The following is an 18,025-nucleotide window of genomic DNA, read 5'->3' as shown; positions in this document are numbered from 1 at the left end:
ACCAGTCCTACATTAGACCTTGTCTAGACCATGTATGCCTAGTTCAGTCATATCTGATCATACAATCTTAAGTTATTGGGATAATAGCTGTTTGTATGTTTATAATGTAAGTAGTGACCTTGGCCATTAATATCTGGCAATCATATGCCAGAAAGATCAGAGAAGACATCAGTGTGAAGGCTGTATTCTTCACTAAACAGCGCTGTGGATAAATGTCATATTCACTTTTTAAAAGTTAAAGTCTATCTAGTTGTAACCAGAAGCATGCAGAACACGTTTTATAAATATAATTCTGAACATCCCATCAATAGTTTCACAGAAGCAGTCTTTATAGTTCAGTGCTAACGGAGTGACAGACGACAGACAAAGACCCATGACATAAGCATCCTGCTGTCAGCTGAAAGGAAGGAGCATCCTGTTTCATAGTTATCGTGGGGAATGAATTCACGTTTTTCATGAACAGTAGAAGTACTGTTTACTGTATTAATCAAAATGACTGCGTATGTTCGTGTAGCAAGCAAACTATGAATGGAGTCGTGTACGTTGATGTTGTGGTGTCTGCATTTTCACTAACACACGACCCATCAATGAACCACAAGCTGCTACCATGTTTCACTAGTCTTCCTTCAAGTTATGAAAACTGAAATGTGATCTTCAGGACATAAACACTGCGATAACCTTGAACTGACTTTGAGTACACATTCATCCTTATTTTGAAAAGATAAAAACTTCAGAGGTCAAAAGAGACTGTCACGTATGTTATATTTTCCTGAGACTTAATGATGTTTTTTACCACTGCAGTCTGCCATGTTCCACCTCTTTAACAGTGGCCTGTAAATATATATGTACATTTAAATAATCAAGTGTAGACCAGGCCAGCTAGTGGTTGTTATCATGACCAATCACAGTGTCCAACCCAGAATTGAAAATCAAAGGGGGACTTGTCCCCCCATCATGTAGAAAATAGGAGGGATTTTGAAAAAGTAGGGGGGATAATTGCTTTCTTAAAAAGTGTCTTATTTTGTATTATGTACTGGAACATCATCATATAAAAGTGTAACAGATCAGAATAAAGAACTGAAATGAATAACAATGCTTTGTGCTTTTTTGATTAAAAAAGTCTGTAATTCTTTTGTTTTTGCGCGACATGGTCATTCACTATTCAAAAGATCATCTGTTATGACAGTCGGCGATTCATATTGTGTGATTTCAGAAACGAAACTAAAACGAACTAAAATGCTCAAAAATATTTTCAGAACTATTCAAGATTATTGTCTTTAAACATCTTGTCAAAGGTTTTTGATTACTAAACAACAAAATACAACATAATTTTGATCAAAGTTTTGATATGTTTTCTACTAAAGTAAATCAAATTTCGTTTCCTATGCCAATCCTATCGATAATTTATTCAGCAACCCAAGGGACGTCACTCGTGTTCGAACTTCCGGTTGTTAACGATCGGTCTTGGACAGTTGTTTACAACGTTTGCTGTGAACTGTCTTTCTTCGTTACTTGATTTAGTGAGTATTGAATCTAAAGGTAGGGATAAACAGCTGATAAAGTTAGTGACTGTACCAGAAATTACTGAGCGCGACAGATCGCGCTTTCATTTTTTTAAGAGGGGCGATTATATATTTTTTTTAGCGTGAATCGCACAATCGCACGGCCTGGGTTGGACACTGCAATCAGGACTGACATGCAATAAGACAAGTCTGAACGGATTCGATTTTAGTCACATCTTACGACAAGTGTGGGATGATAAGCTTGAAGTACCCGAAGAATTATAAGAAGGAAACAATTGAGTTAGGTTTCACTTGTTGAGAACACTGCTGAGCAGGTTTAATACTGTAATTGCCTTGACCTCGACCCTAGCACTTTGTACATCCAGAGTAAACATGAAAATGCTCACAATTACATTTTGACAGCTGAGAGAGAATTTTGGTAACAATGAAAGATAATCATGAGAAATCCCAAGGATCATGAAACAGAATTGTCAGTGAATGAGTTGGGTTTAATGCTACTTTGAACAGTAAATATGACAACCATGGGGTGTCTCTAACATGTCTAATGTTGCAGAGTGAGTGAGTGAGTGAGTGAGTGAGTGAGTGAGTGCGTTGCGTTTAACACCGCTTTTAACAGTATATCACGGCGTGTCAGCTTAATGTGGGAGGAAAGCCTAAAGTGATGCAGGTCTCAGATGTTTACCACTTCAGCACAACACGGGTATGGTGCTGACAAACCTAAAAACATTATCGGGTCAAACCGGGATTTGGATCCCACAACCATAGGTGTCTGGCATGCCCGAGGGACGTAACTCTGCACAGCGAATTACGGCACCTTAGACGACTATTATCTACGAAAAATATAACTCAGCCTGGCACAACCTACTTTACAAATAATCTTCAGTGACCTTGAACGTAATACCTTTAATGAAGGTCAATCCAAAAACCTAAACAATTTGAGGCCAACTCTAACATACCTAAGTTGATATGTACCAAATTTAAGTCACATCATGTAGTCTACAGTGAACAGAGTTTTCAGTTTTGATTATTAATGAAAATTCCATGGCTACAAAGGCGAAAGATCGTTGTGGTCTCATTAATCCACAGTTTTAGAACCAAACATGTCTGCTGACATCCAATATGGGCCTTAACTCACCTCTTGTCTGGACAAGGCTGTCATGACATCATACAAGGTGTCATAATGTCAGATATTACACTGGTCGTTTGTGTACAGTGGCTGGTGGCAGGGTGCGTTACATGCCATTAGTACTACATTGTTGGACTTTGTGTCCTGACTTCCCTACAGCCTGCACCAGCAGAACAATGGTCAACCATGAAAGTCTCCTCTCCAACATACAACATCCATGTGAGGACAATGCTGGCTTGTGTTCGTGTTTTGACAATGCTGTCATCATTGGTATTCACGGTGTAACCTTCAACTGACATCACGTCACAGCCATGATGGGTACAAAGACAGTGGATGTAGGTCTTAGAATACAGTAGGTGTATCAAAAGTATTGTCATGACAACACAACATGGTTCACTAGGAGCAAAACGATACACCAGTGGATCATGAGTTTTCGTGCGAAATGATACACGATTAAGAAATTTCTGTATCGATACTTGAAGATACACTTGCCAAAGTTAATTACTTACTACACGTTTAATGACCTACCCATTAAATATTAGTCAAATATCGCAAAATGTATTGTAATAATCATTTCAAGTTCACTACTAAAAATAGCTATCCGTGAAGATCCGAGTTACTTGCCATAAAAGGTGACTATGCTTGTCGTAAGAGGCGACTAAAGGGATCGGGTGGTCAGGCTCGCTGACTTGGTTGATGCATGTCATTGTATCTCAATTGCATGGAACGATGCTCATGACAACAATCACTAGACTGTCTGGTCCATGACAGCAGTCTGTAAATAATCGAGTGGACCAGACAATCCAGTGATTGAGCATGAGCATCGATCCATGCAATTGGGATACAATGACATGCTTCAACCAAGTCAGCGAGCCTGACCATCCGATCACGTTAGTCGTCTCTTACGACAAGCAAGCAAGCATGGGTTGCTGAAGACCTACTCTATACCGAATCTTCATGTTTTTTTTAAATAAGACAGGTATTAATGACTAACAGGTAAAATCTGATTTGACACAGTTGATATATACTACTCATGAGAAGTTTAAGACCACCATAATCTTTCACATCACTATAGTTAATCTGTCATGACATGACAGAACTATAGACATATGAAAAAACTGGTCTTCTTTATCTCTTTTGAGCTGTACATCACTGAGAGTCCTAAAGCAAGCCTAGTTGTGAGGAGTAAGACAACTATCATGGTCCTAATGTCAGCTGCTGTAAAGCACTGAAAAAACTCTTGGTCCTGATAATCTACAAGCGTGTATTTATAGTTGTTATTGACATGGCTATTATGGCCTCAAGCCCATAATTCAGGTGGATTACATTTAAAAAATACGAAAAATGGAACCACAACATCTGAGCTTTTGAAACATTCAGTGTTTACAGCCTGTTTTATAGGAAATGTCCAGATCAGGGCTTGATCATTGATGTATGCTACTCAAAACAAGTGAAGGAACACCCGATTCTTTCAAATTATTACAATTAACCTATCATGGCATGACAGATTAAAGAAAGTAATATAAAAGAATGAGTGAATGCTTTTAGCAATATTCCATCAATATCACAGAGGGGGACGACAGAAATGGACTTCACACATTGTACCCATGTGGGGAATTGAACCCGATTTTTCGGGGTGACAAGTGAACGTCTTAACCATTAGGCTACCCCACCACCCCTTAATATGAATCATGGCATGACATATTAACTATAGTTATATGAAAGAACTGGGTGTTCCTTAACCAGCTTGTGGGACGTGTGTGAAGTGATGCAGGTTTCCGACATTTACCACTTTGGTGAAACCCTCAAACATGGGTAAGGTGCTGACAAACCTAGAAACATAATCAGGTCGAACTGGGATTCGAACCCACAATCATAGGTTTCTGGCATGCCCAAGGGACACAACTCTGCACAGTAAATTTCAACACATAAGATTATTGGGCCATCCGTGCCCCCATCAATAAACTTAGACCAACAGCTTGTGAAAGATCCCATTCATCAAAAGGAAACTCACCTTTTTGATAGTATTTGGAATTGTGGGTCCATCGAAATCCGGTACATAAACCAAAATCAGTCAATTTGATATGCCCCTCTTTATCAATTAGGATGTTGTCTGGTTTGATGTCTCTATGAATAAATCCCATCTTGTGAACACTTTCTATTGCCAAAACTAGCTCAGCAATATAGAACCTTGCCAGAGGTTCTTCTAAAATCTCAAACTTAATGAGCAGCCCCATTAAGTCGCCACCAGGAACATAATCCATCACAAAGTAAAGGTGATCCCGATCTTGGAATGAGTAATACAGTTTAACTACCCATTCATTGTCAGCTTCCGCTAAAATATCACGTTCAGCTTTCACATGAGCAACCTGGTTCCGTTTTAACACATCACTCTTTCGTAACGTCTTCATTGCATAAAGTGTTGCTACGTCCTTCTTTCGCACTAACGCAACCTCCCCAAATGCTCCAACGCCAAGTGTTTTGATCTTTTCGAACATGCACTTGTCCATCTTGGCTCTTTTTAATCGAATGTAGTTGGATTCTTTTTGGGTGAGCATCCTTCTCATTTGCCGAGCGGCCTCCTCCGACAACCCTACTTTGGTCATCTCGTTCTCAAGCTGCATCCGTCGATGAAGACGCTGCTGATATGACTTCAGTACGTTCTCTACATGTTGTTCCATGAAGAATTTAAATGCCTGAGGCGAATAATTCCGCACTTTAGTGTCACTTCTTAAGCGGTCACGTTCACGATAATCCGGTCGCCTCTCTGGAATAGGAGACATGCATCTGTGCTTTTCTTGTGATATACTAGTACTGGTATCTGAGGAAATCGTTTCAGTGTCTGTTTCATCATTTTGTTCTGATGTATGGTGACAACTTGAGCAGTCTGATGTGGGCGTGGCAGGCGCTGGGGGAGGGTACCGTGAGACGCCCATGGGCGACACGGTCGTCTGCGACGATATTGCTGAGAAGTGATGACCCTGGGATACAAACTGCCCAGGGGGTTGAGGCTGAGAAGAGGGGGACATACTTGGCACTGGCTGAAACTGGGAAGACATATGTGGAGGAAGAGGGGGTGGTCTTGACCCCATGTGTGCCTGGAATTGACTGCTTGGGGGAGGAGGTGGAGGAGGTTTTGCGTGTGGCGTTAGAGGAACGCGTGGCGGAATGGGAGGCTGACTTTGTGGTAAATGTGCATGCGACGGATACCATGCTGGGTAGGGTGGAGGTGGCTTGTCAGGAACATCAGAATTTGTTGAAGGGGTAGAAGTAGTTGATAACACAGAAGGAGACTGGTTGGTTGTCCTTGACACAGGAGAGTCTGAACGTGGAGTAGAAGGCGTGTCAGAAGCTGACCGAGGATAAAAGTCATAATTATGTCCGAAATTTGGTATCTGAACACTTTGACAGTGGTTGGGAACATACGGATGCTGGTGCTGCTGACTCTTATTATTTGCAATCTGAATCTTAATTGTTGGTCTGTGCTGTTGCTGTTGTTGTTGATGTTGGTGTTGCTGCTGAAGGTGAGCCACCTGTTCGGGAATATAATGCCCTCCATTTTGAGGGTTTCGTGTGATTTGAATTTCCACATTGCGTGTGTTCTTGCTCTGTGGCAGAGGAGGTGGTTGAGCAGACTGGTGTGCGTTGATCTGAGCTTGAACAGATGATATGTAGGACCCCCCAGATGTGCTGGTAGGCTGGCTGGGGGGAGACATGGGACCTGTGGCTGTCTGTGGCTGCGGTTTTGTCACCTTCTCACTTTTCACTGATTGCATAATAATTGGTGCATGTCGCTGATCAAATGCACGCATAGCGGCAGACACTGGTGGTGCGGCCACCTTCTTAGGGAAGTGAATCTGTACATTGTCCCCTGTCATTTGTGATGTTCCATTCTTGACAGTTATCTGGGTTTCGTTTACAGAATAGTCTGGAATATGGGAGGACGAGGAAGGCGGGTTGCCCTGAATATGCACAACAGTGGAGCGTGATGGTTGGGGCTGAGAATAGGGTGGCGGAGGGTGGCCAGGGGAAAAGTTTATAGTTAACCTGGTGTTCCCATTGCTACCATTCGCCCCATTCTGTGATATTGTTAAACCTTTGAACTGCTGGGTTACTGAGGCAGTTTGCGGAACAGTCTGTGGCTGTCCATTATGCATTATTACTGGAGGTCTGCCTGACGGCACTGGACTCATGCCGCGCTGCGGAGTCACTGGCCCACTATTGATTTGACTTGATTGCTGGGGATGAATATACTGCCCTGTGCGGTACATGGTTTGATGCTGTTGTTGCTGCTGTTGCTGCTGCTGTTGCTGTTGCTGTCTGCTTACACTACCCCCTTCACGACCCATGATCTTGATCATCTCCTTCACGTGACCCTGGGTGATGACAACCTGTTGGTTTCCTGACTGACCAGAGCTAAGCACAGAGGAGGGATGACCAATGCTACCCCCTGAGTCAGACTGCGGTTGTGGCCCAGGGGGTGGGGGTGTCTGTCCACGGGGTGGGGTATGCGAAACAATTGGCACACGTGGCGGCAGTGGGGGTGGAGTTTGATGACCGTTCATCATCGGGGTCTGTCCGCGAGATGATTCCTGGTACTGGCGGCCGAGGCTTGAGAGACTTGGGCTGTCAGATCGCACACTTGTTGTGTCTGATGCTGCCGGGCTACTGGAGAAACTGGGCTTCCGATGTACTTTATACCCGCTGTAGCCTGTAGAAACACAAACACCACAGTGTAGTACAGTGTAGCAACATCACAAGAAGTAGGGGTGCAATACAACATTTATTACACTGGGGAATATACCAATTATTGGACAAGAAACTACAGTAATTTCCCATTACTTATCAAATTCATTTACTATCTTGAAAACTCAAAATATTTCCAAGCAAGTACAGAGACTGGATTTAAATAAGCATTTTACATAATAAAACTTTCATTATTGATATTGTAATGATTATCATGAAAAGAATATTTCCAGATATTTAAAGTCTTTACAAGAGGCAATTACTCATTGATTTAACATATATTCAACTGTAACACTAACTTCAATAATCTATTTCAAATTTAATTGTTTTGGCACTGTCTTTCATTGTGTGATAAGACAGGACCTTTAAGAACTGTAACACAATTGTCTTTAATTTAAAGCATTGTTAAGTCATGAATGGTTAATGAAGTGTTGATGGTAAAGTTTTGTCATTTTTTTGTAGTTGACACTTAAAACCCAGATAATTTAGGCTACCTTTGGTGATTCCATTCTTGCCCTCCTTCTGTTGGCACAGCAGTCTGTGGATGCTCTCAATGGCCAGTTCCACACTCCGGTTGTTACACATCTTTAGCCCCTTACTGGCAATATCCTGCAATACAAATACAAGACACTTAGAACTTAATCAATAATTTCACTCTCCATTTCATTCTACAAATACATCAGATGCTCATGATATTGATACGTAAAAAAATTAAAAATAAATGGCATACTTTAAAAAATACCTTATCACCATGATCCAAATTACTGTTTGATTCCTTAAAAATCTTACAAGCAATTTTACTCTCCTTAATTTAATTCTTGCTATGAAAGATTTATCATAGAGATGAAATGACAAAATAAGATAAAAAACTAGAAGCTATCATTCACTAATATGAGGATAAAAAGTCCTAGCAGAAAGTATACTGTTATATTTAGAAATATTACTAATTTACTTGCAACAATATATTTTTTCCCATATAATTGAAAACCTGTTGCTATCACAATGGTCAACACACATGATGTGGTATACAAGCCCTATACAGTGCTTCTCCCCAGGTCTGAATCTACCAGGGCGACACTTCTCACAGGAACACATGTCTATGTAAATGTGACGATATGAAGGAGCCTGAGAAAAACTGACAGTAAAATGATAAACACCATTCCCAGTATTGGAGCCATTGATCTCTGGTATTGACACAACAGATAAAGCCAGTATGTAGACATAAATATTGACTCAGTGACTGTGGGCAGATGTAACTAGCTGAGACCTGTGGGACGTAACAGAACAGACACGAGGTACGCTGGGTGGGTGACAGTGACTCACACTCTTTCAAACTCTCCCTCCACCATCAAAACAATCAATATCCACTATCCCAACCCCTTATTAACCACAATCCCAACCCCTAAACAACTGTCAATAACCACAATCCCAAACCCTAAACATCCCCCAAAACCCACAATCACAACCCCTAAACATCCCTCACTAACCACAATCACAGTGAGTGAGTATGGTTTTACGCCACTTTTAGCAATATTCCAGCAATATCATGGCGGGGGACACCAGAAATGGGCTTCACACATTGTACCCATGTCGGGAATCGAACCCGGGTCTTCGGCATGACGAGCCAACGCTTTAACCACTAGGCTACCCGACCGCCCTACAATCACAACCCCTAAACATCCGTCAATAACCACAATCACAACCCCTAAACGTCCCTCAATAACCACAATCACAACCCCTAAACACCACTCAATAACCACAATCACAACCCCTAAACACCACTCAATAACCACAACGTCAAGATATCAATATCCAACCTCACTCAATGTTTTCAGTAGAGCATATCTGTGGTAGAAAGTCCACGCTGCATGTCTTGTAGGGGTCACCTGTACAAATTATCTGTACATAGTAATGTTGCAGTGTGGGTATATCGGCAAGTGCCAGCAGCACGTGTACAATCAATGTCTCTAATCAAGTCGAAGAAGCATGGGGCATGTATGGGGCATAAATAGCAGAAGCAAGTCTACATTGTATATGTCCAAATGTTGGTAGAAGAAGCAAGTCTACAATGTATACGTCCAAATTTTGGTAACTGAAGCAAGTCTACATTGTATATGTCCAAATGTTTGTAGCTGAAGCAAGTCTACATTGTGTATGTCCAAATGTTGGTAGCTGAAGCAAGTCTACATTGTGCATGTCCAAATGTTGGTAGCTGAAGCAAGTCTACATTGTATATGTCCAAATGTTGGTAGCTGAAGCAAGTCTACATTGTATATGTCCAAATGTTGGTAGCTGAAGCAAGTCTACATTGTGCATGTCCAAATGTTGGTAGCTGAAGCAAGTCTACATTGTATATGTCCAAATGTTGGTAGCTGAAGCAAGTCTACATTGTGCATGTCCAAATGTTGGTAGCTGAAGCAAGTCTACATTGTATATGTCCAAATGTTGGTAGCTGAAGCAAGTGTAAATTGTGCATGTCCAAATGTTGGTAGCTGAAGCAAGTCTACATTGTGCATGTCCAAATGTTGGTAGCAGAAGCAAGTCTACATTGTGCATGTCCAAATGTTGGTAGCTGAAGCAAGTCTACATTGTATACGTCCAAATGTTGGTAGCTAAAGCAAGTCTACATTGTGTATGTCCAAATGTTGGTAGCTGAAGCAAGTCTACATTGTGCATGTCCAAATGTTGGTAGCTGAAGCAAGTCTACATTGTATACGTCCAAATGTTGGTAGCAGAAGCAAGTCTACATTGTATATGTCCAAATGTTGGTAGCTGAAGCAAGTGTAAATTGTGCATGTCCAAATGTTGGTAGCTGAAGCAAGTCTACATTGTGTATGTCCAAATGTTGGTAGCTGAAGCAAGTCTACATTGTGTATGTCCAAATGTTGGTAGCTGAAGCATGTCTACATTGTGCATGTCCAAATGTTGGTAGCTGAAACAAGTCTACATTGTATATGTCCAAATGCTGGTAGCTGACGCAAGTCTACATTGTGCATGTCCAAATGCTGGTAGCTGAAGCAAGTCTACATTGTGCATGTCCAAATGTTGGTAGCTGAAGCAAGTCTACATTGTGTATGTCCAAATGTTGGTAGCTGAAGCAAGTCTACATTGTGTATGTCCAAATGTCAGTAGCCTAAGCAAGTCTACATTGTGCATGTCCAAATGCTGGTAGCTGAAGCAAGTCTACATTGTGTATGTCCAAATGTCAGTAGCCTAAGCAAGTCTACATTGTGCATGTCCAAATGCTGGTAGCTAAAGCAAGTCTACATTGTGTATGTCCGAATGCTGGTAGCTGAAGCAAGTCTACATTGTGCATGTCCAAATGTTGGTAGCTAAAGCAAGTCTACATTGTGTATGTCCAAATGTTGGTAGCTAAAGCAAGTCTACATTGTGTATGTCCGAATGCTGGTAGCTAAAGCAAGTCTACATTGTGTAAGTCCGAATGCTGGTAGCAGTAGCAGTAGCATGTCTAGATTGTTTATATCCAATTGTAGGTATTTGGAGCAAGTCCAGATTGTTTATATCCAAGTGTAGGTAGTTTCAGCAAATCTAGAATGTTTATATCCAAGTTGTGGCAAGTCTACATGGTGCAGGTCTCTAGGTAAAGTGAGTCATCGTGAAGAAGTGTGCGAGTTCCACCAGTGTATGTAAAAGTCAACACAGACCGAATAGCTGCAGCTCCTGGCTGTTACACAATCTTTCCCATGATGCACTTGTGTCAATATGACATTTCCTCTACACTCTCACCATCACATGCTTATCATTCAATTAAGGCAAAAATAAAATCCAGGCTATCATGCCTCATTCATACACAAAATGGCCAACTAAGATTGAGCCATGTCAGCTTGACATGCCATTAAACGAATTTCATTGCTTCCAAAGCTTATTTCAGAACTAAATTATAATAGAATTCTAAAATTGTCTCGTTGCGAGGTCGTATGCTTGGAGGTGCCACTTTTGTAAAAAGATATTTACAAAACTTAATGATGTCAAAATACAATTTAGTTAATCTGTTCCAAAACCTTTTGACTCTGAACAAGTATTTATGGCATTATTTCAGTATATATTTGTCTTAGCATATAGGTGAGGTGAGGTTTAACGTCGCGTCCAAGGTTATTGCACTTATATAGCGATGTGCATGCGTGTGTGCCTGCGTGCGTGCGTGCCTGCACGTGTGGCTGCTTGTACACGTCCGGACTGATGCTGATTTTCTAGTGCTAGTCCACTGAGATACCCCACTCAGACACAGTATACTGACTCCGAGCCGACCAGTCCTTGTTTTAGCCCCTTAATGCCGAGCGCTGGACAGGGTAACAACAAGTACCATCTTTTAGCGTCTTGTTATGTCACGGACGGGGATCGAACACAGGATCTTCCACTCTCCGGGCGGACGCTCTACCACTAGACCTTAGCTGATCTTACCAGGCAAGAAGACATTTTACTAGACTTGGGAGGCTAGAGGCTAAAGTGACAAACATGCAATATGTTCGTTTTTACTGAGACCCAAGAGCAATGCTCACTGACCACAATCTCAAACCATGCTCTATCTTGATGCCACAGAAACACACCATGCTGTAGAGCACATCTGGTGGTAGGTGCCTCTGGGAAGCCCACATTGTATACATCTGTAGTAACGTTATGGTAGGCAGGTATACTGGCAGGTGCTTGTACACAATCAATGAGTCTAGTACAGAAGAAGTAGCATTGTCCATGTTCGATGTAGCAAAGACCTGAGAGAATTTTTTGTTTGTTTGTTTGATTGTTTAACGCCGCACTCAGCAATATTCCAGCTATATGATGACATTCTGTAAATAATCGAATCTGGACCATACAATCCAGTGATTGACATCATGAGCACCATCCACGCAATTGGAATACGATGACATACACAACCCGATCCCGATCGCCTTTTATGGCAAGAATGGATTGCTGAAAACCTGTTCTGCCCCGGATCTTCAAGGGTCCCTTTCTTTTCTAAGCAGTTTAACAATGTGGAGAGTTTAAGTTTCCATTTGACTGTGTGACACTGTGTAAGTGGCTTTCCTGGTGCATACATGGCCAAAACGCATGTGATAGTCACAGCCTCTTCATCATGTTCATTGAGCATACTGTCCGTGCCCCCTATGGAGTGAGTGTGTATTGGTCCAATGTCAGTGTTAGCAAAATCAAGATATATGACGTCAGAGACACAAATGTGTGGCTACAGATTGTACTCATGTCAGAACCAAACCTAGATCTGTGGATATTATAGCAAACACTTTACCCTCTAGGCCACCTATCTCACCCCACATCTACCTTGTCAGATTAACAGAGTGTTTCATTTTGACAAGACACTTTGAGTTCCTATAGGAAACTCACAATGTGAAAGTGAAACTAAGGCTTAGCTTCAAGTTACAATAACTTCTTTAAGCTCATAATGAAGGTGAGGGAAGTTGAAAAAGTAAATAAATTGTATTAAATTCAAAACAGCTTGAGGTAAATAGCAAAGTTACATTTATTTATGTACATGCATGACTAAAGTAACAATTGTCTAGGATAAGAACTGGTCCCCAGCAAATCAAATCTGGTCATGCAAGGTGACTAGATGGATTGGGTCCATTTGGGTAGAATGTGTGTCATTGTACCCTGACCACGTTGGAGAATGCTCACAACATCAATCATTAGGGGCACCTGAAACACAACCCTATACCTAAGAGTCTCTGTTGTGAGTTGGCCAGAATCAGGCCCTGTAAAATCTGACCTGAAAAGAGTGACCTGGCTGATTGTGTATCATAAACCCTGACGACATGGTCCAAAACAGGTACGCTTGGTGCTTACTTTATTACCTGCAGCCATAACAGAGCTAGAATACTGCTGGCTTCAACACAAAACAACATTCACTCACTCAACAGAAAGAAAACTTCAGACAGTTCTATTTAAGAGCCAAGATGCATGCACGTTCAAGGCTTCAGGTAAACGATACTTCAGGAGCAGTACCCGTATCAGGGTTAAGAGCCAAGTACAAATTCCATTCGATACATATAATAAACAAATGACGTGTACGTCATAAGAATGTGTGCTTAACATGACACAAGTATCTGGAATCTGGCGTTAAATACACACAACATATATAGTCACAGTCTAATACTCCAACCATCTCCATTAACACGATCAAGTATCATACGATTCGATCAAGCAGATCACAATGTATGTGAATATAGTTCCCATTCTAATGATAGAGTCTCACGTTGAGTAAGTCACTGACTAATGGACATGTTTTTGTATGGAATGACAATACCGCACTTATGACTGATCAATCTGAGCTGAGTGCACACCCACATGTTTACCTCCTTCAATAGAGAGTCTACAGCTTCAGTACACCGCTGTCGGGAAACATTAGCAATACTAACGCCAAGTACATGACTTGACACATCAATATCTTCTCGCATGACTAAATATTTCTATTACCAATGTTCCAAATTACATTACCATCATCACTTTCATAATTAAGTATTAATCATGAAATCCAAGGATGCTTGTCATAAATAGATGAAAACCATGTCTCAAATGTGAGATTTAACTAATTAAAGGGGTCCCTAAATTCAAACAGTACAGCAGCACACCACAAGATCCCTATATCCCCATAAACAGCAAGCTAAGACAGGACTGGGTTACAAAGACGAAGCAAGAAGTAAAAATAGAAATTTCTATGGTTAAAGTTGAAAATGTAGTCAGTCACTTGTAACTGGCGAAAGCTAAACTATCACGTATGTAGTGAAATTTCTATGGTTAAAGTTGAAAATGTAGTCAGTCACTTGTAACTGGCGAAAGCTGGACTATCACGTATGTAGTGATCAGTTAACTGACAAAAGTGACCCATAAATAAAGAGGAGGGACCCTTGATCAGTTGATGGACCCCTAAGTTCATTGTCTTCAGTGTTGTGACAAGCTCATAAATCCCCTTGAAGAGTTGCCACTCACCGCACTAAGTGACACTAGACTCGGGCACTTCGGCAGGCCTATCGTGTTCAATTCTAGCCATTCAAAACCCACTTTGTTTGTCTAGCTTGTATTCTATGGTGTATATCAATCCAGTAGTTTATGATTAATTCGGCAGTGTCTCAGTCAGATTCAGGTCACAATGTCTAGCACTAGACCATGTTCACCCCGTTCCACAAAGTGATGGTAGCACTATGACCGTCATACGTCTGTGTTATAGTACAGGAGTTACATACACCTCAGCACTACAATGACCTTGTGGAAAGGACCAATCAGGCTAATAGTTGTACTTTGAAATTCCTAAATTGGGGTTGATTGGTCCAGGTCCACAGGAAATGTCAGCAGAAATTCCCCAAATGGATTTAAACATTTCTACAAGTCATCCTGTTCATGTCCAAATAGATATAACTATTGTATGGCTCTATTGATGTGGTTAGTATTTCACTGATAACAGGACCAATAAAGAGGACGAGGCTTTCAAGATTAATTTACATTACTAGATTCAATGCCATGTTAAAATTGTTCTAAATTCAGGATAATAACATTAAAGAAATCCCAAATTTTGAATTTTTTATATTTTTTTTCCCAAATTTGCTGCCAAGGTAACTTAGTTCAGAATACGAGACACGTCTCTGCTGAGTTACAACAGAGACAGAGTTGCACACATTTCATCACTTCGGAGGGCTTGCCTTGCTTGACAGCGGTATAGGGATCTATACCGAAACGTTGCCTTTACAGTAATTAAAGAAGTTGTTATCCATAAATTGTGTCTAATTTGCCATCCGTTAACTTCTAAGTAATGCCTATCAAACAATTTATCTGTGGTCTACACGGAGATGTGGCACTCAACACCATCAACAGCCAGCCTTGCTTGACAAAGATATAAGGATCTATACCAAAATATAGCTTTTACAGTAAATACAGAAGTTGTTATCCATAAATTGTGTCTATTTTGAGTGCAGCTCATCAAAACTAAGTCATTCAAGAGACACCACCACACTCAACACAAGGGTCAATAACTCCGCTGTTCTTAAGGACTACGCTTCACGCTGCCATCTGCAGTATAAGTCTAGACTCTGCAGTGGTGTGTGAAACTCAGACATTGTTGCTATGTAATAAAGAGTGATAATCACCATCTGATATATGGATATACAACATATCAAGTTGGTCAGCTGACCGAGAAAAGTATAAAAGACTTGAATCAAATTGCTGGAACTTCCCGATTAACCCAAGCGTAGTTCCCCTTTAACGTACCAAGCTAATACAAATAGGACCAATTAACAAGATAAATCAGCACCACTATTTCATTGTATGTGAAACGTGAACATAGGCTAACCTGTCTGGACTTGACACATACCAATCATCACTGATAACGAACCAAGCATATCATCACACCTGAGCTGTCTACCTTAAACAAGCAATCAACAATATTACCTGTACACACTCTAGGGATAACACACGAATACACTCTCAGTATGCAGAAACTCTCGAGGGATACACTCACATTAGTTAAACAGCAATAAATGGTGGCAAGGTAGCAACTCAACACGCTTCGGTTACTTTGAGGCAATATACAGAGTTTTTGAGGTAATATAGCATTTATGTGGTAATATAGTGTCTCGGGGGCAATATACAGAGGGTTTGAGGTAATATAATGTCTCAGAGGCAATATACAGAGGGTTTGAGGTAATATAGTGTCTCAGAGGCAATATACAGCAGGTTTAGAGGTTATATAATGTCTCAGAGGCAATATACAGAAGTATTGAGGTAATATAGTGTCTCGGAGGCAATATACAGAAGTATTGAGGTAATATGCAGTGGCTTGGATGCAATACATAAATTTGACACAGAAAAATCAACTATGGTATGGTTCTTTCATAAATATGTTTCCAGGTATGTTTGGCCCTCTTTTGACATGATGCTCTTTCAAAATATATGTTGTGTTTTGAATACTCTATTGTAATAAAAAGAATATTTATCAGCAAACAAGCTGGTTTACTCTACTGTAGTGTGCAGTCTGTCATATGTGTAATTATGCTATGATATGGAATGTGACTGTTGACCACAAGTCTTCATCTGAGAAATGTATGCCAAATTTACACATATCATGGTCTTCATTCCACACATTATTCAAGAATACCAAGATATGATTTAATATTAGAATTTGTCTGTTATTCTGTATAGAAACATTATATATAGATCTACCAGATGTACCAGAGAAACAAACTACTGAATGTACAACAAGGCGATATGAATATATACCATGCTGATCTTAATGTAACATGTTCCATGTATACTTTGTAGTTGAAATAATGGGAACAAAAAAATAAATTAAAAAAATAAAAAATAAAAAATTTACACATATCTTTCACAAATGTAACATTTTTACCAGCATTTCCATCCTTGTTAAACATGAAGGAATATTATGAATATGATACAATAGATTTTTTTCAATTTCTGTTTTTAATCCCATTTTGTCCATCACCTCACCATCACACAGGTAAGTGTGAGCAGGCCACACTGAGCAGGCCACAACCCCATGAGTGGGGACTGCAAGCCCACACAGGTGACTGGACACCCCACCACCCACACAGGTAAGTGTGAGCCAGCCACCAATACCATGAGTGTCCTACACCCCAGTAGGAGGAGGGGAGGGATGTGGGAAGCCGCTGCAAGGTCAAGTCAACTAGGCCAACAGCTGTTGTGATGGGAAGCATATTGTCATAGGCAACCATGTCTAGCTGAGGACAAAGGTAAGAGGACTCTGAAGATAAGCCGACAGGTGGTGGATGCTCCACCATCCTTCCCATCAGGCGGCAATGAGGGACAACAACCCTACCCCAAAACAATTTCGTAACAAAGACCGAAAATTCTCGCCAACAGGTTTCCATGGCAACACATAAGCAGAGGCAGATGTTACTATAACAGTGTGAGTGGAGGGCCTTGCTGTACAAACTGTATTTGTGGGTAGGAATGTGTGGCCTATACTGCACCTACAATATTGATGCTGGTATAGTATTGATCGACTGCTGTGACCTGGATCTCAACGTACACGATACAGGTAGAGTAGGACAGCAAGTACACAGCATATAGTAATTCAGCCACGGCAAGCCAATGGTCGTTGTACCTTAAACACAAGCAATACCTACAAAAATATACCCTTCCCTGTCACTAACACTACGAATACAAGTGACTCATATTAGAACAATGTCTCACACCGTAAGCCGACAATTTGTAACAACACTATTTATGCAGCCTGCATATATGCCACCTCACTTGCTACATAATGGTATCACATTGTACACCAAAACGTCGCTACAATTGTTAAAAAGCATTTTTCGCCGCTTTTAGCAACATTCTAGCAATATTACGGCTGGGGACACTAGAAATGGACTTTACACATTGTACCCATGTGGGGAATCAAACCCAGGTCTTCGGTGTGATGAAGGAAAGCTTTAACCACTAGACTACCCCACCACCCCATGTAACATGGAAGTTGATCATCCTTACAATCTTGTGATTAGTTACACTCTGTTAGTCATTTAACGTTGCACCCAGCAATATTCCATCAGTGTGAGTGACCTGACAGGTAATAATCGTGTGTGTCCCAGACAATCCAGTGACTGACATTTTGAGCAACACCACCACCAGG

At 40.9% G+C, this 18,025-nt stretch overlaps 1 protein-coding gene across 1 annotated transcript in view; it reads right to left on the bottom strand.

The window, feature by feature from the left end:
• LOC139474593 (serine/threonine-protein kinase LATS1-like) overlaps positions 1-18,025 on the bottom strand; it is a 42,207-nt gene that overhangs the window by 7,756 nt on the left and 16,426 nt on the right. The window contains exons 3-4 of the mRNA XM_071257665.1: positions 7,890-8,004; positions 4,664-7,360 (exon numbers count right to left, since the gene is read on the bottom strand). Coding sequence (XP_071113766.1) covers positions 4,664-7,360; positions 7,890-8,004 — 2,812 coding nt within the window. The remainder of the gene's footprint in view (positions 1-4,663; positions 7,361-7,889; positions 8,005-18,025) is intronic.

The sequence above is a fragment of the Haliotis cracherodii genome, unplaced genomic scaffold (genome assembly GCF_022045235.1).
Source record: "Haliotis cracherodii isolate W230 unplaced genomic scaffold, xgHalCrac1.p SCAF_3, whole genome shotgun sequence".
Lineage (NCBI taxonomy): Eukaryota > Metazoa > Mollusca > Gastropoda > Lepetellida > Haliotidae > Haliotis > Haliotis cracherodii.
Note: the sequence above shows the minus strand (reverse complement) of the source record. Positions and strands in the feature narration are given on the sequence as shown.